General features: G+C 42.6%; 1 protein-coding gene across 3 annotated transcripts in view; it reads left to right on the top strand.

Annotated features, from left to right (window-relative positions):
* TMEM207 (transmembrane protein 207) overlaps positions 1 to 6,290 on the top strand; it is a 51,690-nt gene extending 45,400 nt beyond the window's left edge. For all 3 annotated transcript variants that reach the window (XM_042460757.1, XM_042460759.1, XM_042460758.1), the window contains exons 5-7: positions 1,413 to 1,457; positions 3,719 to 3,861; positions 5,948 to 6,290. In XM_042460757.1, the coding sequence (XP_042316691.1) occupies positions 1,413 to 1,457; positions 3,719 to 3,861; positions 5,948 to 6,138 (379 nt within the window). In that variant the 3' untranslated portion in view covers positions 6,139 to 6,290. The remainder of the gene's footprint in view (positions 1 to 1,412; positions 1,458 to 3,718; positions 3,862 to 5,947) is intronic.
* The last annotated feature ends 14,732 nt before the right edge of the window (positions 6,291 to 21,022 follow it).

Raw genomic sequence — 21,022 nt, forward strand, 5'->3', positions numbered from 1 at the left:
TACCCACCTCCCTAAGCAACTCCGCATTGGGCTTTATGGTTTCCAGACCTCCCATCATTTTGGTTGCCATCCCTTGGACATGCTCCAGCTTGACCACATGCTTCTTGAATCACAGATCATTCCCAGGTTGAAACGATGGAGCTTGGCCTAGTTGGGAATCACTACTGAGAAGCACAAGGGACCAGTGTCTATGTTGTACAATTTTTCTTCTATGATCTAATGTCCTGAAATATTGCACAAGAATTATTCTTCAGGAAGAACTTTTTTTCTGTGCAACCACCCCTCCAAACCCTCCCTGTTTTCTGTGCAAAAAATTCTATTCTTGCATAGAAAAAAAAAAAAACAATTTTCTTTTGGGGAGGTCTGGTGGGGGCTTCAGGGGCCACAGATGTGATGTCCGTGAACCTCATGTGGCCACACTATACCCACCCCAATGTATCAAGTATCAGAGGCGGTTGAGCTTCCCTATATCCATTAGTTAGGGAGCACCAGATGGAGGATGCAAGTTTCTTCTGGAGACCTTGGGGTGACACTGTCAATCCCCATGGGTGATACTGTGCTGAGTTCCACATATAATCTGTCCCAGTATCATGTAACTTCTGGATCTGATGCCCATGCAAAACGTGCAGGTGGGAGATGGATGCCAGTTTTAGGTCATATCAGAGGCATCATTAGGGGGTGCGGGGAGTGCGGACCACACTAGGTGACATGCAAAGGAGGGAGTAACACCATTGCTCTCCAAACATCTGCCTTTGGTAGAAAATGGGCTGTGCCTCCCTTTAAAATGCTGGAACTCAGTGGAAGAGAAAACTTGAATGGGGCAAGGCTCAGTGGAAGGAGAAAGGAGATGCCTCTTGTGTGTGTGTTTTATTTTTATTTTATTCTTTTAAAATTTTCTCTAAAAATGCCACCGCTTACCAAATTTTCACTTTAACCACATGAAACTATGTACATTTAGCCCGAAAAATCCACAAAAAACTATGTACATTTAGGCTGTGCACATGCCATTGTAATTTAAAGGTAATTTTTTTATTTTGCTGGTTGTTTATGTCACAACCATTACATTCAGTGATATAGGGGAATTATGATCTACTAGTAACATTAGTACAAAAAGCATTATGGGGTGCTATGGAAGGAGGTCAATGAAGAGAGGTGATACCATGAGTCACTGCACCAGGTGATGCCAACCCTAGTGATGCCATGAGCCCTCATGCAATTCTTCTGCAGTTAATGGGAACTGAATTTCCAGAATCATATAGTAAGGCCAGCACCAAGTATAGAAAGTAAGTGGATTTGTGCAGTTTCTTGTCTGTGTTGTGCTTGACCACCATCTGAGAAAACACAAGTACTTTCTTTCAGTGAATTATTATCAGCAGTGGCTATTGACCTGTCACTTTTATCTCCATTTTCAGCTCCATCAGTTATGAAGTTCAGAGCTTCGGTGCTTGGTATATCTGGTGAGTACGGATTATTATTTTTTTTCCTGGAGAAAATATTAATGAAAGATGGTTTTCTGAGATAGACACACAGAGAGGCTCCTCTCCTACTTCATTAGACACATTTCCCCCACACTATGATCTGAGCTAAGTGAAAGTGTGTGGGTCTGCCTTATCAAAAGAAGAGGATTCTTTTATGGCAAGCTGTGGCTCAAGGGGTGCCAAAGTGGTCTCCGCAAGGTGCATGACCCCCCAGGACCCACTTTTTTAGGGCCCGCAAAGCCTTCCCAATCACATCTTTTAAAAATTTTAGCATGGATTTTGGGCACACTTTTGGCACAATTTTTTTTTGCCCCAAATTTTGCCTCCAGATCTCTCAGATAGCCCTTGCAAATGCATGAAAAAACATAAAATATCCCCTTAAAAGCATCTCAGAATGTTTTCTCTACATTTCCCTCCATTCTAGTCCATCTCAAAATGGCAACAGGAAATAACACAATGTTACTTCCTCTTACCATTTTGAGAGTGACTACAGAAGAAAATTGAGGTATAATGATGTGATGATGATGATGACTATGACAATGATGGTGATGATGACGATGACAACGATAATGACGATAACGATGACAATTGAGACTGTATCTGCACTGCAGTTAGTACAGTTTGACACCGCTTTAGCTGTCATGGCTTATTGCTTTGGAATTCTGGGATTTGTCATTCAGTGAGCTATTTAGCCTTTTCTGTCAGAGTGCTCTGATGCCACAACAAACTACAAATCCCATGTTTCCATAGGATGGTGACATGACAGTTAAAGTGGTGTCAAACTGCATTAATTCTGTAGTGTGGCAGCCACCTTAGTACCATTTTAATGTTGAGCAGCTGTACGTTGTGATGAGGGAGCTTATTGCTCAGCATTTTAAACCAGCTCCAGCCTCCCAGGCTGGAGCTGGGATGCAGGATGGAGGCAGGGATTATCTCACACTAAATCACTGCTGAATCATTGGCCGCCATCAGCCCAGGTCCAAGTCATGCTCCACCAGCACTTTTTAGAACTTTCCAGTTTCTAAAAGGTGCCGGCGGAGTGCGGCTGGGACCTGGGTTGATGGCGACCAGCGGTTCAGCATTGATTTAGTGTGCAGTAATCCCCACCTCCATCGCACATGTCGGCTTCATCCCAGAAGGCTGGAGCCAGTTTAAAATGCTGAGCGATAAGCTCCTACATTGTAATTGTTTCCATTGCACCATTGCATCATGAATCCTGGCTTTGGGGAAAAGGTGGGATATAAATAAAAATAATAGATGATGATGATGATGAAAACAATAGCCATCAGATTTAAACCTCTTCCAGCTGAGCCTGATAGAGCATATCCCTACTAAGAATCCTAGACTTACTTGTGAGTAAAAAAAATATCAGAGGTACCCAATTTTATTGTTAATCTCCCCTGGCATAGACCCATTGAATCCATGGAATTTACCTAGTTGTTGATTCAACATTCAACGGGTTGCCTATAACTGGGACTTTATAATAGGATTCAGGCCCATGCACTCCATGTCCTGCCTTGTCATGTTGTCTAGATTGTGTGATTCAATGTCACGCCTCACCTTGGAGAGTCTGAGAAGCTGGAACATGTCCAGAGGAGGGTGACCAAAATGGTAAAAGGTCTGGAAACCACCAAGTCCTCTGAGGAACAGCTTAGCTAGTTGGATGTATGTCTAGCCTGGAGAGGAGAAGGTTAAGAGGGAACCTGATAGCCGTGTTTATATATCTGAAGAGATGTCACATTGAGGATGGAGCAAGCTTGTTTTCTGCTGCTCCAGAGTCTATGGAGCAACAGATGCAACCTATAGGAAAAGATATTCCACCTAAACATGAGAACCAACTTTCTGAGGATAAGAGCTGTTTGACAGTGGAACACCTTGCCTCAGAATGTGGTGGAGTCTCCTTCTTTAGAAGTTTTTAAACAGAGGCTGGATGGCCATCTGTAACAGAAAGTGCTTTGATTCTGTGTTCCTGCATGGCAGGGGTTGGACTGGATGGCCTTTGGGGGTCTCTTCCAACTCTAGAATTCTATCATTCTTCGATTTGAAGTGGGGAGGCAGAGGAGTGCTGTCCAAAAAGAGACTCATGTGCAATGAATGTACATTGGCCAATAAAGGTGCAATATGCCGAATTTCACTCCCACAACCTTGGAGTGAAAGCAAATGTTGCACATTGGACTCTTCCAGCTCTATGATTCTATGATTTTAGATTATATTTTGCTATATTTGTTTCTCTGTTCCAGGCCCTGCCTTTCTCTCTTCCTTGCTGTGGTCCTTGTATGCTTCTTTGCCTGCTGTCTCCAGGGCTGGCTGAAATGGCAGAGGCTTTGCTCATCACCACGCACACTCGCCGTGTTTGCTCTCAGTGATGCTGACACAGCCTACGGTGAGTTTCCAAGCTTGGGATGAAGAGGTGGGCTGTGCCTCATCTGAGCTCCATCTGACATTTGGATGGAAAAAAACAACAACATAGAACCATTTACAGTCAGTCCTCCACAGACACAGATTTTTCCATCCATGGATTCAACCAACCACATCTTGAAAATATCTTTTAAAAAAACATAAATTCCAGATTCCAAATAGCAAAACTTGATTTTGCCATTTTATATAAGGGAAACCCATTTTACTGCCCCATTGTATTTAATGGGACTTGAGCATTCATGGATTTTGGTATCCGTGTGTGTGCATGCATATTTGTGTGTGCATGCATTCTGGAACCCAGCCCCAATGGATATTTTATTTAATATTTTATTTATTTATTTATGTAGTTGTTGTTATTATGTGTCTAAGGGGTTTTCTTGACAAAATTTGTTCAGAGAAGGTTTGCCATTGCGTTTCCTTGAAACTGAGAACATCACACTGGTTTTAATGGAAAGAAAGCATTCATTCACAGGAGCTCTGCCCTTGCCTCCCTCAGAAGCTGAGCAGGTGTGACTTGCCCAAGATCACCCATGGCAGAGTGGGGAATTGAACCCTAGTCTCTGGCAGTCATAGTCCAACACTGAAACCATTACATCACACTAGCTCTCAATTTATAATATGGTACCCAATCTCTGAGGCAAGCCGTTTATAAAATTATAGAATTTTTGAGTTGGAAGGGACCACAAAGTCCATTCAGTCCAACCCACTTCCACCATGAAGAATACCTAAAGCACTCCTGACAGATGGCTGCAGAAGAGTAGATGTACATGCTGGTGTACGTTGCACAGGAATGTACATGCAAGTTGTATATCGATCTACACCTATGTGCACCGACTGGATACTAGGAATTATAGCCAAAGTGTAATTCGCCACAGGCTATACCTATAGAGGGGCAAGAATTCTCACATAAGTAGTGCCACTGAAGGACTGTGTTTTCCTAAATAGCCCTCTATTAGTCCTCTTCCTTGTAGCCACATTTGGTGGGAGACAGGGCCTTCTTGGTGGCTACCCCTAAGCTCTGAAACTCCCTCTCTGGAGAGGCAAAAGTTTAATCTGCACTGCAGAAATAATGCAGTTTGATGCTGTTTTAACTGCCATGGCTTCATCCTATGGAATCCAGAGATTTGTAGTTTGTTGTGGCACCAGAGCTCTCTGACAGATAAGGCTAAACCTCTCGCAACAGTATGAATCCCAGGATTTCACAGTTTGGAGCCGTAGAAGTTAAAAGAGCATCAAACAGCATTATCTCAGTGAATATTAGACCTAAGATGACTCTTTACTTGCTGTCCTTTTTTTGGCAAAGAAACCCTTCCTAGTTGAACAGGCTCTTAGGAAGTGACTGCAAGGTCTCCTAACTGACTCCCCCATCCCCTTTTGCAATGGACTTGTTTTTAACAACAGCAACAATTTGTATTATGTACTTTCCCCATTCTGGGACTCAGGGCAGCTTACAGCAATTAAAACAACAGCGACATCAGCAACAATATTTATTCATAATGCCCTTTCCACCAAAACAAACATAGCTAAACATTTAGCCTTATACAAAAGTTTAAAATGATAAACTATCAATGAAATTAAAATCATTTTTAAAAACTCCCAAAGCACACATATAGACAAAACACCATTAAATCCATATCCATAGCTGCAAATGCATTGCAACAGATAGACAAATAGATTCATTGCATTTTGAAAAGTAATTTTTTGGTGTATTATTTCTTTCTTTCTATGTACTTCAATCTGGTTTATTTTATTTTATTTTTTTGTACATGCCCTTGGGTCCAGGTTTCAGGGGAAAGGTGTGATGTAAATAATTTTAAAACTGGGTTTAGTAATCAGTTTCACTGAGCTTGCATCCAATGGCTCAATGCTATGGAATTCTGGGAACTGTACTTTTCTGGGACATTTAGCTTTCTAGAGAGCTCTGGTGACACAAGCGGCTACAATTCCCAGAATTTCATAGCATTCAGCCATGACAGTTAAAGTGGTATGCAGACGCAGCCAATAAAAGCCTCAATATTATAGCAACAGCAATTTTTCTCTTGCCTTCCCAGAGAACGATGTAACCCCTTGGATGCCACCAAAAATCCATCTCCATCTCCCAGTCTGTGAACTTAGCTCTTCAGATTTCAGCTATGATGTGGGCCCTCCTTCCTACAATGAGATTATGAAGCCACAGAGTGATTTGAACTCGGAACCTATACAGGACGCTGGAGCAGCAGCAGCCTTAAATTTCCCTCAATAGGGAGCCTAGTTAGAGGGCTTGGCTCAGGCCTGTAACTTCCTCACTGTCTGCCTTCTCTACCTCTCAAGGTTGTTGTGAGGCCAAAACATGGCCCTGAGTTCCTTCAAGGAAGGGAGAGGTTCTAATATAATAAAGAAATACTCTTTCAACCAGCTGAACAAAGTGTAATGATTGGGGATCCAGTAAGAATTTCAGCATGGCCTTTGGCTGCACATTTCTGGCTCCATCTTTCTGGGTTGTAGCACAAAGAAATGTGGGAGAATGAGAGCATTTTCCCCTCCATAAGAGTTCCGACCCAAGCATTAAAACTTTCCTTCGGGCCTCAAATGTCTAGCCTAGCAGAAAGTGAGAGACAAAATATTCACATTTCAAACGTATTCTATTTGCTGTGTTCATGTTCCCTGGGTCACCTTGCCTGCTCCTTTGCTTTGGAGGCTGAAACTATATTTCTAAATGCTCACCTGCAGTTTTAGAAATTTGGGGAATGGAAGAAAATGTCATTTGGAGAGGCAGGATTCTTATTGCCCTTAGCTCTTCCTCTTCCTCCTGTACCTATACCACTGAACACACACAAGGCCCAAAGTTTAGAAAAGGTGCTTTGGGGGGACTACAAACTACAGAACTGCCAACCAACATGCCCCATAGAATCATAGAGTTGGAAGGGACCCCCAAGAGCCATCCGGTCTAACCCTTCAGCCATGGAAGACACAATCCAAGCACTTTCTGTGACGGATGGCCATCCAGCCTCTCTTTGAAACCCTCCAAAGGAGGAGACTCCGTCACCCTCCAGGGCAGTTTTCCACTGTCAAACAGCTCTTGTTGCTGGGAAGTTCTTCCTAATGTTTAACTGGAATCTCTTTTCCTGTAGCTTGATTCCATTGCTTCGTATCTTTAGTCTCTGGAGCAGCAGAAAACAAGCTTGCTCCATCCCCAACCCTTTCAAATATTTAAACATTCCTATCATGTCCCCTCTTGGCCTTCTCCTCTCCAGGCTAAACATACCCTGCTCCCTAAGCTGCTGCTTAGAGGGCTTGGTGGGTTCCAGACCTTCCACCGTTTTGTGAAGCTGAAAAAGCCAATGTAATCCTAGGCTGCATCAATAGCATAGTCAGTACCACTCTGTTCTGCTTTGGTCAGACCTCATCGAGAATATTGCGTCCAGTTCTGGGCACCACAGTACAAGAAGGATGTTGACCAGCTGGAGTGTGTCCAGAGAAGGGCGACTAAAATGGGGAAAAGTCTGGAAACCCTCAAACCCTATGAGGAGTGGCTTATGGAGTCTGTGGTCTACTAGATCCCCTTAACATGTACTCTCTTCAGGCCAGGAGTCCCCCATCCTATATTTTCTCCCTAAGTGTAGTACCTTACATTTCTCTGTGCTGAAATTCATTTTGTTAGTTTTGACCCAGCTTTCTAATCTATTAAGGTCATTTTGAATTTGGATCCTGTCCTCTAGGATATTAGCTATTCCTCCTAATTTGGTTTCATCTGTAAATTTGAGAAGCATGTCCTCTATTCCTTCATCCAAGTATTGATAAATATGTTGAATAGCAAACTGGGCCAGAACCCTGTGGGACCCCACTGGTCACTTGTCTTTAGAATGAAGAGGAGCCATTGCTGAGCACCTTTTGGGTTTTGGACAGTCAGCCAATTACAAATCCATCTAACAGTTGCATTGTCTAGCCCACATTTTGTTTGTTTGTTTGTTTGCAAGGATATCATGGGGGACCTCGTCAAAGGACTTATACATTACATCCACAGTATAACTGACTCAAAAACAATACAAGTAGCTTGCAGTTAAAACAGAAGTTTACTATTGGCTTGAATCTACATATGCCTAGAGGCTATATCCTAACTCAGCTAATAGACAGTACAGGTAAAGAAGAAATCTTTACCTCACCATCTTTCCAAAGAAAGTTGAGAGTGGAGGAAGATGAGGAATCCAACAGGGGAGGAGTAATTCATTTGTGTGAGAGAGAACTTCCTAAAAGGGGGAGTGACCTGAATCACATGGTTTGTTTACCAATTTGCAAAAGCATTTATTGCCCTATGATTTATTAGGAGCAAATGGGATCCTTGCATGAGGAGGGAGAAATCAGAGTTTGCATACAGGAAAATCTATCTATCTAAGGAGGGGAAGAGAGAATGCAAAAATCTTCCAACAGGCCACAATTGACCATCTGCCCATTCTATGCCCCACATCTGTCCCAGTTTTCCATGTGGCAGCCCAGATTGCCACATGGAACATTTCGCCACATCCAAATATTGGCCTTCTTTGCTGAAAGAAGTCCACCAAGGACTTTTCCCTTTCCAATGTTTAGTTTGAACCTCAGAATATCTATCCAAGGCACCAAAGCTCTTTGGGGGATGACAGCTGGTTGTTGTCCTCTTGTACAAAATCCGAATGAAGCATAGGAACTAGAGATGCAAAGGCTTTTCCAAGGCAAGAAGGAAAACCTTTTCTCCTTCTACCAAGGTAATTCAGAGGGTGTGCAATGCTTTGCTTTGGGCAGGACAACACTGCTAGATGCTGACTGGGTGATTTCCTTGCCAGGTAGATAAAGCAAGTAGGGGTGAGTAGCACTAAAGCAAATCAAATTGAGTCTGCTCTCCATCTGCTTCAGTGGGTAAGGAGTCCTTGTTCATTCTATCACCTGCAGAGTGCTCTTCTTGCATTTTTCAATGTTGTTGTAGTTTTTATTGGCCAGGCTCCTACATAGGAGTTATGCCTTCGTAAGTAGACATAGCATCTGCAAGAATCAGAGCTGAGCAGTTCCACATCCGCATGAAGCAGAGGGCTGATTTTATGTTCCTACAACTCAAGTCTTTTTATCTGGAGTTCTGAAATCCAAAATGCTCCAAAATCCAAACCTAACCACGTGGGTGGCTGAAAGAGTAACACCTTTGCTTTCTGATGTCTCAAAGTACACAAACACTGCTTCATGAACAAAATTACTGTCCCATTGTACAACGGTCAGTTTGCTGGCTTCACTGTGTTATAATGTAACAGTATCTGCTCACTGAATGTAGACATTGAAAAACAGCTCAGCTTTATTTCCCACAGATATAAGCTGACTTACAAAGACAGAAGTCCCCCATAGGATTCCAGCCACCATTAATTAAAACACACAAGCAAGCAATATTAATATAGGATTAAATTATTAATGAATCTAGAAACAGATTTAAACTTATAATTAAAAAAATGTTTAAAGGCAGCTTTAAAAACAGTACAATTCAAACAGTACAGCAGACTGTTGGGATGCTTGCCTGTTCATGAAAGAGCATCACAAAGTGGATCTGGGCTGTATAATTGTTGGAACAATTAAGACTGAAAAGAAGAAAAGCAAGAAGTAATGTAAATAATCTTTATCTATTTCTGTTTAAAAGTAACAAACAATATAACAAAGTATTCATAACAAATATAGACAAAGGATGCAAAAATGAACAAGAGCAACAATGGTGAGAAAATAGCAAACATACCAAACAATAAAATTACATTGAAGCCGGATAAGACAAAATATAACACAAAAGAAAAAAGGATAATAGAGAAAAGAAAGCTAGCCTTATAAAGGCTCAGCAGCTGTTTAATATATACAGCTGAAGGCCATTTCCATCTCAGCAGCTCACCATTATCTCTATAATGAGAAAAGTTCTAGATCGTGTCCATATTTCAACAATAATAACATGGCCACATAGCCTGAAAAACCCACAAAAAACTATGGATGCCGCCCATGAAAGCCTTCAACTTCACAATAATAAAACCCCAAAATGCATATTTTTGCGCAGTTGTGTGTTAATGCAAAACCAATTGAGTGCATTAAGAGTGTTTATGTGTTATTGAAGGTATGAGATGAGATGGAACGAGAAGAATATCGGGAAAGCTATGAGTGATATATGTTTGTGTTGTGTTTTAAAAGATAATGTATGTAGGATAAAATCACTAATCCAAAATTGCCACTCGAAGCATACATTCTGCACAAGCACATTCAATGTTTAACTTAATGTGCAGACATTTACAAGCATAAAGATCTCTGTACATTTTGAGGACAGGTAGGTTTTGGCCACAGATTCCACTGTGGCAAGGCAGTTCAGCACAGCAAAGAGGATGGTAGATTCCATTATTTCCTCCACACATACCTGAGGATCAATGTTTCCAGAATAACATTTCCTTCCAGAGTGATTTACTGATAGCTGGGGAACAAAATCTCTGCTGGCCACATCCCATGCCAATTGCTCAGCATTTCTGGAAGAGGTTTTCCCATTCTGAGGACAAGCACTGGGCAGGTAGCTTGGAGAATTTGGAAAGTACGTATACTCATCATCATGGGAATCTCCCCAGCAGGAAAGTCCCAAAATTCAGGGAGCTTCCCTGATTCATATCCACAAACCAGTTCCAGAAGTTTCCAGATGACACTCTACATCATCCTCACTTAGTGTAACTCATGTAATTAAGGACTTTATCACACCAACCTGCTGCCCCACCACACTTGTGCTAGTTCAAGAATGGAAACATACCAGTTTTGCATCCTTTCTTATCACACTTTCCCCATGATAGCACTTTTATGATCCATGGTTGCATAATCTGTTTTCCACATTGCCAAATGTGTGAACATACTGTTTCTCCTCTTTCTCAAAGTGTAGGGCTGCTGTGTGCATATTCATACAGCAGCTCCATGCTTTGGGATGAACTGGGGAGACAAGTGATTGTGGCCGCCAACCACCTCCTAAAACTGGCTTCTGCGTGAATGTTCACATAGCAGCCAGCTTCAGGATGGTGTTGGCTGTGATCACTGTGAGGGGAAGGAGGAGCAAAATCATGTCCACACACAACACATCATTGGCTGTAGAAAAAGGGACCTGTTGCACAAAGGCAGCAATGGAATAGCAAAGATTGTGGCTTTGGGCTGCTTTGGAGGCATGGCAGTTAGATGATGCATGTCCCAAACATGGCCAGAAGCCACGCTGATGCCGTGTCATCACAGAAGAACTAGACCAAGAAGGAGTGGATATAATCTTCTCCTTCCAGCTGCCTGGTTCAGGACTATGGCAGTGGCTGGGATTGGAGTCAATCATGTGTGGTTGCCAAAGTCCCAACGTGAACAACACCTATGTAGCCTTGCCTTGCTCCTTTGGGCCTGTCTGGCTGACCCCATTGAGAGCCTATTGCTTGTTTTTGCTGGTCAATAAAAAGGTGCACTACAGTAGCAAATACAATGCAAGGCAGTTGCAGGACAGAAATGAGGTTGTGTGATAAGTACCAGCCAAATACTTTTGTTGTGGTTGGCAATTGCCCTTGAGTTGGCCATACCTTGGCAAGGTTGCATCCTATCAATCTACCTATTCAATTTGTATGCAGAATATATCATATGAAGAGTAAGTCTGAAATCAGAGGAAGAGGTATGAACATAGGTGGAAGGAACATCAACAATCTAAGATATGTAAATGATACCATATTACTAGTGGAAAGCATCATAGACTTGGAACAATGATCAAGGAAGGTCAAAGAAGAAAGTGCAAAGGGAGGCTTACTGCAGAACATAAAGAAAACAACATGGAGGAGCTACATAAATTTAACCTTGACAATGAAGAAATTGAAATAGTAAAAGAGTTCTCATACTTTGGATCAAATATTGACCATAATGGAGACTGCAGTCAAGAAACTAGAAGAAGACTAGGAATGGGAATGGCAGCCATGAAAGAACTAGAAAAGATTCTAAAGAGTAAAGATATACAACTGAAAGCTTAAGTTAGAATAATTCAAGCCATTATAGTTCCCATCATAGAATCGTAGAATCCTAGAGCTGGAAGAGACCACAAGGGCCATCCAGTCTAACCCCCTTCTGCCATGCAGGAACTCTCAATCAAAGCATCTCTGACAGATGGCCATCCAGCCTTAGTTTAAGGACCTTCAAGGAGGGAGATTCCATCACTCTCTGAGGAAGTCTGTTGAAAAGCCCTCACTATGTATGGTTGTGAAAGCTGGACAATGAAGAAAGCGGATAAAAAGAAAATCAACACATTTGAGATGAAGTGCTGGAGAAAAGTGCTGAGGATACCATGGATGGCCAGAAAGCCAAACAAATGGGCCCTTGAACAGGTTAAACCTGAACTCTCCCTGGAAGTCAAGATGAAGAAACTAAAGATGTCATGCTTTGGCCACATCATGAGAAGGCATGACTTGCTAGAGAAGGCTATAATGCTAGGGAAGGTGAAAGGCAGCAGAACGAGAGGAAAGCCACACACAATGCTCTCAATCAGACAAGCCATGGGCCTGAATCCATAGGATCTAAGCAGAGCAGTGGAGGATATGGAGGCTCAGAGATATGCTTTTATTCTGTTAAAATTCCACTTTTTAACCTCGTGTAGCAAAGTCTTACATTTTCGTTGCACTAAGCCATGCCTTTATATCCATCAAGAATGACTCTTTTGCAAAGCCAATGGATCCTAACTGCCCACTATAAGCATCCCTCAAATTACTGGTAGTAATGGTTCACAAAAATACATTATTGCTGGGGAAATTCTTTTCTTCTTAGTTAATGTAAAATTTGCAGCCAAGATCAGAGGGAGCAGAGAACTAAAAGGTGACACACCGTACTTGCTGACAAATAATATTACTGCTTCAGTTTTGCCAGCCAATGTCCTGATTCACCATTCCAGGGTGCAAAGACAAGCTGAATGGACTTCCACCAATAGTGGCTGGCATCTCATAAACAAAAAATACATGCATAAGTCATACTGTGCATGCAAAGTCAGTTATTCACCATGGTGCAACTGACATAGTCAGAAGCCTAGTTGCACACTGGGGTTATGCACTGCACATTGCAGTTGTGCATTGCATATTTCATATTGTGATTGTGCATTGCACAATGGCACTGGTTCATTTACATGTGTTGCACAGTGATGCAATTCTGCATGGGAGTTGTTTAGTGCTGAGGTAGCACATTTCTGCATGTGGATATTTCTGCTACACTCAGGGAATGTGAGATGGCAACCACAATACGCTGTTCATAACCTCCCCTACTTCCCATCCTGGACTTGCATTACCATTCTAGGCATGTCCCACTGTAGTCAGTGGGGTTACTCCCAGCTAGGTGTATATCAACAACAACAAAAATTCAGAAGATTCCCCAGAGAGCAACCCACTATCTCCTAACAAGAACCAGCCTTACCAGGATATCATATTATTATTTATTATTATTTGATTTATTTATATCCCTCCTTTCTCCAGATATAGGGACTCAGGGTGGCTACAAACCAATTTAAAACAGTTACAATTACAGTTAATTAAAACAATACAATACATAAGCATTACAAAGTATAAATAGAAAGTTCTAAAACCAATTAATTTAGAGATTTAAAAGGATTATATATTAATATGTATTTAAATCTGTATTCAAACCTTAATATTGGAATCACACTGCATTTAAAAGCCTAACCTTGATTAGTTTGAAAAACCTGACAGCACAAAATGTTTTAACATTTAACTTCTCTAAGGAGGGTATAGCAGAGAAGCATCAAATGGCTTGGACAGAGTGTAATGCTATGGCAGCTTGATGTAGAATCTCGCTCAACTATACCTCTTAATTCCCTGGCATTGGAAGGACAGCTGCTGTGCAGCCCCTATGCACAGGCCGACAATAAGCAAGCATGAGCACAGTCTGATAATAAGCAAGCAGACACACAGGCACACCACATCAGTATTCAGCAGAAGGGTAGTGTAGCCCAACCACTATGGAATGACATGAATGTACAGTTGCAAGACACAAGCCCAGTGTAGGAATCTGGCAGCTCCTGTTTCTGAGGAAATGAGGATGGAGCAACTTGCAGAAACTTGTCCTTAGATCCAGAGAGTTGATAAACAGTTCTGGTAGAGCTCTACTTGCAGTGTCTCCTTAACTTCTGGCTGGGGTGCTTGGGGACCTCCTCTTTTCTTTTTGGAATGATTGGAGAGTCCAAGCTGTTTCCGTCTACTAACCTTGCCTGCAAATTTCAGCAGCCTTTGCCGGCTCCAGAGGTTTCTGGCCGTGCACATTTCTGTCTATCCAACAGTTTTCACTTTCTCATTGATTACCAAGCAGGAGGGACTGCTACAGGCTGTAGCACAATGCCAAAACCTCAACAAGTTTACAGATATGCTTATCCCCAACTCAGCAATAAGTGGCACAAGGTGCCCTGGCACACTGGAAGTAGATGGATATTCTAAAGAGGCTGCTTATAAAGGGATGCCAGAAATCCTCCATAGAACCAGTTAGTACTGGATTTTCCCTGTTCCAAAGAACATAGAGTTGTGAAGGATCTAGACCAACTCTCTCCCAGTTCAAGTATCTGCTACTAAAGCATCCCTGAGAGGTAACCATCCAATCCCTGTTTAAAGGCCTCCAACAGAGGAGAGTCTACCACTTTCCCACATGCTCTGTTCTACTGCTGAGCATCTGTTAATAATAATAATAATAATAATAAATTTTTATTTATATACCGCCCTGTGGCGAACCAATCCGGGCGGTTTACAACATTAAAATAACATACAGCATAAAAACAATATATTTCCCTCCCCCCTTAAAAAGTTATTAAACAACATATCTAATTTAAAACCACAATAACTAGTTAAAATAACAATAAATTAAACAAAATAATACCAACCAATAAACCACTGCAACTTCAATTCTAAAGAAAAGGGGCTTTGGAGACATTACTGAGGAGGGGGGAAATCTTGAGATCCTGAGGCCGGGATATTTCAATCTGGGAAGGCCTGCCTGAAGAGATCCGTCTTGACAGCCTTTTTGAAGCTGTCCAAAGATGTTAATTGACGGATCTCATCCGGCAGGCCGTTCCAGAGCCTGGGGGCGACAACAGAGAAAGCCCTCCGGGAGGTCGCCGCAAGCCTCGATTTTTGAGGCTGCAACAAGTTCCTCCCAGAGGACCGGAGAGCGCGGGGAGGATTGTATGGGAGGAGGCGGTCTCTGAGATAGCTTGGACCCAAGCCATTTAGGGCTTTAAAGGTAATAACCAATACCTTGTACTGGGCCCGGAAACCAATAGGCAGCCAGTGTTCCTGACACAAGCCTGGCTGCCATGTTTTGAACCAGCTGTAGTTTCCGAACCAGGCACAAGGGTAGCCCCATGTAGAGCGCATTACAGAAGTCAAGGCGTGAGGTTACCAGCGCGTGCACAACTGTCTCGAGATCCCTTACTTCCAGAAAAGGGCGCAGCTGGCGTATCAGCCGAAGCTGATAACAGGCGCTCCTGACCGTCGCATTCACCTGTTCTATCATCAGGAGCGACGAGTCAAGGAGCACCCCCAGACTGCGAACACAGTCACTAGAGGAGAGTGTGACCCCGTCCAGGACTGGTGGTTGCAACCCAATTCTTGGTTTCGGGGCCGCTACTGTGAGCACCTCCGTCTTGTTCGGATTCAGCTTCAATCTGTTTTTCCTCATCCAGCCCATTACCGCCCGAAGACATTCATTGAGAGAAGAGATGCCATTAGAATTCGAGGCCAACGAACGAGACATGGAGAAATAGATTTGGGTGTCATCAGCGTACTGATAGCACCCAGCACCATAACTCCGTATGATCTCACCCAGCGGCTTCATATAGATGTTAAACAACATTGGGGACAAAATAGCTCCCTGAGGGACTCCACAAAGGAGCTCCCTCTTTCTGGAGCTACTGTCCTCGATCAGCACCCTCTGGGACCTGCCCGAGAGGTAGGACCGGAACCACTGCAATGCAGTGCCTCCGATACCTAATACCCCCAAGCGGTCCAGGAGGATGCCGTGATCTATCGTATCGAAAGCCGCTGAGAGGTCTAAGAGCACCAACTGGGTCACACTACCCCTGTCGATGCTCAGACGCAGATCGTCAGTCAAGGCAACCATGGCAGTCTCAACCCCAAAGCCTGTCCTGAAGCCGGTTTGAAATGGGTCTAGATAATCGGTTTCATCCAAGACAGCTTGGAGCTGAAGAGCAACCGCCCTCTCGATTACCTTGCCCAAAAATGGCAGCAGAGAAACAGGCCTGTAGTTGTTCATATCCAGGGGGTCCAAGGAAGGTTTTTTCAGAAGCGGCTTAACAGCCGCTTCCTTCAGACAAGATGGAACATGCCCTTCCCTAAAGGATGCATTGATAATATCCGTGAGGAATCTCCTCAATGCATCCCCCCCCCTGGACGGCCAGCCATGATGGGCAAGGGTCAAGAGGGCAGGTTGTTTTCCTCACCTTACCAAGCAGCTTGTCCACGTCCTCGGTACTCACTGATTGGAGCTGATCCAGAATAACTTCATCGACGGAGTCACTGGATGCCTCGCCTATAGATTCTGTTACAACAGTGGCGTCTAAGTCGGCTCTTATCTGAATTTTTGCATAGGGAAGACCTAAGGAGAACAGTATATGAAGTTGGGAAGAGTTAACCCAAAGCTCTATGGGCTTGAAACCCAGTGACAGCTGATATGGCTTTTCTCTCTGATGAAATGTCCACTTAATGGGACAGACAGCAGAGCTGCATGACTAGACTTTAGGACTTGTTCAAAATTGCATAAGCAGAGCTCTGCAAGGGTAACCATTACACATGCAGCCTTGCATTTGTGGATGGCATATAATTCTGACTGTATCATAGCCTCTGCTGTTCTCACCGAAATTATATTAATGAAGAGAAGTGCACTCCCTACTACATGTCCCTTCAATGGTGTCCCAGTCTGTTGCTGGTCTTCTGTGTTCTCTCCACCCTCATCCTCAACCTCACTTCAGTGTGTCCTGTGTGTGTGTGTGTGTGTGTGTGTGTGTGTTTCTTTTTCTTAACACAGTTCCAAATTTATGCTATATGGTTTTTAAAAAATAAAATAAGGTAAAATAACAACAACAACAACAACAACAACAACAAAAACCCTCAGCTGTTCTGGGAGAGGATGGTGACACCATGTAACCAAACAATCTCAGAACTATCACAGGATAATTTAGCACACTTGAGGACTAGTGTAGTTGTGAGCTTATTGACAGGTTTTCCTCATCAGTGGCAAGGTGAGGGTTAACACTGATTGGAAGACAAGGCAGCAATGAGAGGGAGATGGCATGTGCAATAGGTATGCCCAAAGGGGCTATTACTGAACTTTTATGACATGTGATAGAGACCTTGATTAGTACCTTCAGTGTCCCACTTGATGCACTGCTATGGAGGAAACAGTCACTGCACATTACTCCCCATTGCACAAGGGGACAAGAAGCAGAGGCACACTGGCCCATATGCCATTGGTTGTACAATGACGGTATTCAGCAGGATGGTAGTATGCAGCCACTGTCTAACTATTTAGATTTACACTGCTCAGGAATGATGCACAATCTTGGCCAATATAATTTAAAAATAAAATAAAATAAACAATGCATATCTCTTTATAAAGAAAACTAGCATTTCAGGAGAAGTGGTTTAGCTGTAGTCCCCCCCTGACTTTCTTTTTTTTTTTTTTTTTTTAACATGCAAGGATTTTCCTTTCAGAGAGAAGCAGTCAATCATGGCACATGCACATCAGTAGAAATCTTGACATTGGACAGTTAGATGAGATCAGTGGTAGGGACAGCATGGCCTGTGGATCTACGCATGAGTGTACATTTGCTGTGCATTTACACTATTGAAATAAAGCAGTTTGACACCATTTCAGTGCTGTAGTGCCATCCTATGGAATCCTAGCCTTCTCCATCAAAGAGTGCTGGTGCCTCAGCAAACAACAAATCCCAGAATTCTGTAGCATGCAGTCCTGGGATTTAAAGTGGTGTTAAAGTGCATTATTTCTACAGTGCAGATGTACCGAAAGACTAGGCATGTACTGTGTATAAGATATCAGCTGTTCTTTCCAGGTTCTGCCACAAACAACTGACAAACTGTGTCTGTCTCTGCAGGAGCAAATGCAGAGCATGGTTGGAGATTGGTTTTTGGCTTTCTTGCATTGTTCATCCTTAATGAACCTGTTCTGCACACCGTTTCTTAAATGGTGAGCTCTGATGGGAGATGATCCACTCTCTCTGTGTGTAAATGTCTCAGCTTAAAACAGTTTCAGCCTCTGATTAAGCATCCCCAATGAATGCTGAATCTCCCTATTAAGGGGACGAACATAAATCCTGGGCTGTCATTTCCACTGCAGGTTGCCTTGGATATGAAGCAGACAATTACTGGAGGAAAAGCACCAAAGGACATGAATTTCATGGTGTAAAAAAGGTGGACCAAGGACCAGGGCTGATACTAACCTGTGCTTAACTGAGGCTGGATGGATAGTGGAAATTATAATGAATGGTAAAGCTGAGACAAGAGACAGTGTGATACAGGAGTTTGGATCCTAGGACTCTAGAAGACCAGGGTTTGAATCCCCACTCCTTGGAAATCCTGTGTGCTGGACAGGTCACAATTTCTCAGCCTCAGAGGAAAGGAAAAGGGTGATACTGGGAGAGGTCTGGAGATGCTAAGGACCACAAATATAAAGGGGACACTAGGTCTATCCCTGACCCACCATGGTGCTTTCAGGGTGACTTTGCATACTCCCCAGCATTTCATAAACCTACAGTGCTTTATAAATAATAATAAGGGCGGCGAGGGACTACTGAGGTGGTCCGAAGGCAGCAGCGGGCAAGCGGGGGGCAATCACGGGCAAGGGGAGGCAAGCGGGGGCAAGGTGGGGCAAGCAGGGGCAAGGGGGGCAATATTATTGTTACTAGCACCCAAAGACCTAGCTGTGTGAGTCAGTTTTTGTGTATATATCTCCCCTGTATTTTTATTTAGTGGATTTTTGGCCCCATTTTTGTGTATTTATTTATCTCCCCTGTATTTTTATTTAGTGGATTTTTGGCCCCATCTGTGTGTATTTGTTTTCCCCTTTCTGTATTTTTATTAAGTGGACTTTTCCCCAGAATGTGTGCATTTATTTTCCCCTTTCTGTATTTTTATTAACCGAGGGCAAATCCATTTCTTGTTAAACCACCTTGATATGTTCAATATGTATAGCCATGTTAACCCATGTTAAGTATTAAACCCAAAGTGTTTGGTTATGCAATAAGTCTCTCTGTCGTGGATGCTTTGATTGAGAGTTCCTGAATGGCAGGGGGTTGGACTGGATGGCCCTTGCGTCTCTTCCAACTCTACGATTCTATGAAATTTGCAAGAAGTCACTTAAATAAAGCCATGTCAAATGCCCAAATGTGCTGTTGTGTGTGTTTTGGAATGGGTGTGTGTGTGTGTGTGTTTGGCCTGAAAGGAAAGTCAATTTCTGCCATCTGTCTAGGAATAATGCCAAAATGTCCTCCATTTTGATCATGCCTAAGAAACATGCATTTATATTAACTGTTTTAAAAAAATAATCAATTTTTTCCCGTGTCCTCCATTAAAAAAATATGTCCTACATTTGAAAATTTTGTCCTACATTTGTCCTGGTTTGGAGGTCCTGACTTATGGCAACACTAGACGAAAGAGAAAAGTGGGAGCTGGAGAGAGAAACTGGGACATTTTAAAAGGAACTGAGAAGCCAGGATAGCAGAGGTTTAATGAACCATCCCCGATAAAGCCCTAGTGGCGCAATGGTTAAATGCCTGTACTGCAGCCACTCACTCAAAACCATAAGCTTGCGAGTTCAATCCCAGCAAAAAGGGCTCAAGGTTGACTCAGGCTTGCATCCTTCCGAGAAGGTCGCTAATATGAGTACCCAGATTGTTGGAGGCAATTAGCTTACACTTTGTAAACTGCTTAGGAAGTGCTTAACTGCACTGATAAGTGGTACAGAAATGTACTTGCTATTGCTATTGCTATAAACTGGAACAATTGGAGGGGATGGCCTTGGTTAAATCAATATTCCTTGGGAAAACCTGCCTCAAGGAGCTGTTGTGAAGATGAGAAGGGGGGGGGGGAGCACACTTTATATTGAGGAAGGAAATTAAAATAGTATGTTTTGTGGTTTTCATTTCTGAGACATATGCATTAACTGTTTTACATAGTGTACTGTTGTACGTTATGTTACATTTTGTATTGTATTGTATTGCATTGCATTACACATAGTTTAGCATCCATATCTTCCTTTTTAACTTCAATTTTTACCATATCTCATATCAATACATCCCTCTCAAGTCATCTGTCTGTAGATACCATGTTTGTTCCCCATCCTTATCCTTATTCTTGAATCCTACCAATTATTATTCATGTACAGATTCAGTTACACATTCAGTTGTGCAATGTCACAATCCACCAACATTACAATTCACAATTAACTGAGCTATGCTCCATCTCTTTGAGATAGAATCTCTGCCATTAACAATCAAGAGTGGTTGAAATTCTGAAATAATGATGGAAGAATTAGTCTGCAGATTGCAGCTCTTTGAAACCTGTTGTTGCTAAGCACATCCTGGATATTTTTTTAAAAAGAAAAAAGTGGTGAGTGGCCTGCTGTCTAACCAATGCGTCTAAAATAAATTAAAATGCCATTTGTCTTGTGGTCTGCGTTGTGAAGCAATCCCTGTTTCCTAGGTGTCTAACGAAGATGTCATTGTAAGTCAGAACCCATCAGGATGTGCTAAAGATCATGTCAGATATACAAAAATTTACAAATGGAAGCTATTTCTACCTTGATGGAATTAGCATAATTTTAACAAAGACTGGACTTTATTACACCTGCCCCCCCCCCCCCCCCAAACACACAACAATCTCATTAGTGAAGCAAATCAGTTTGGAAATGTCCAGTATCATACTTTTCTGCAATCCTGTGAGTGGACTTCTTTAACAATCCATGGTTCCTTCTGCAGCAGCTCTATAACCCAGCTTTCCATGCCTTTCAGCACATGCGTGCCTTTGCTGAAGTGGTTTTCAGTCTGTCCCTTACGGATTTTTTTAATTTTAATTTTTGCTGCAATTATGCAA

This window comes from Sceloporus undulatus, chromosome 3, assembly GCF_019175285.1.
Source record: "Sceloporus undulatus isolate JIND9_A2432 ecotype Alabama chromosome 3, SceUnd_v1.1, whole genome shotgun sequence".
Taxonomy (NCBI): domain Eukaryota; kingdom Metazoa; phylum Chordata; class Lepidosauria; order Squamata; family Phrynosomatidae; genus Sceloporus; species Sceloporus undulatus.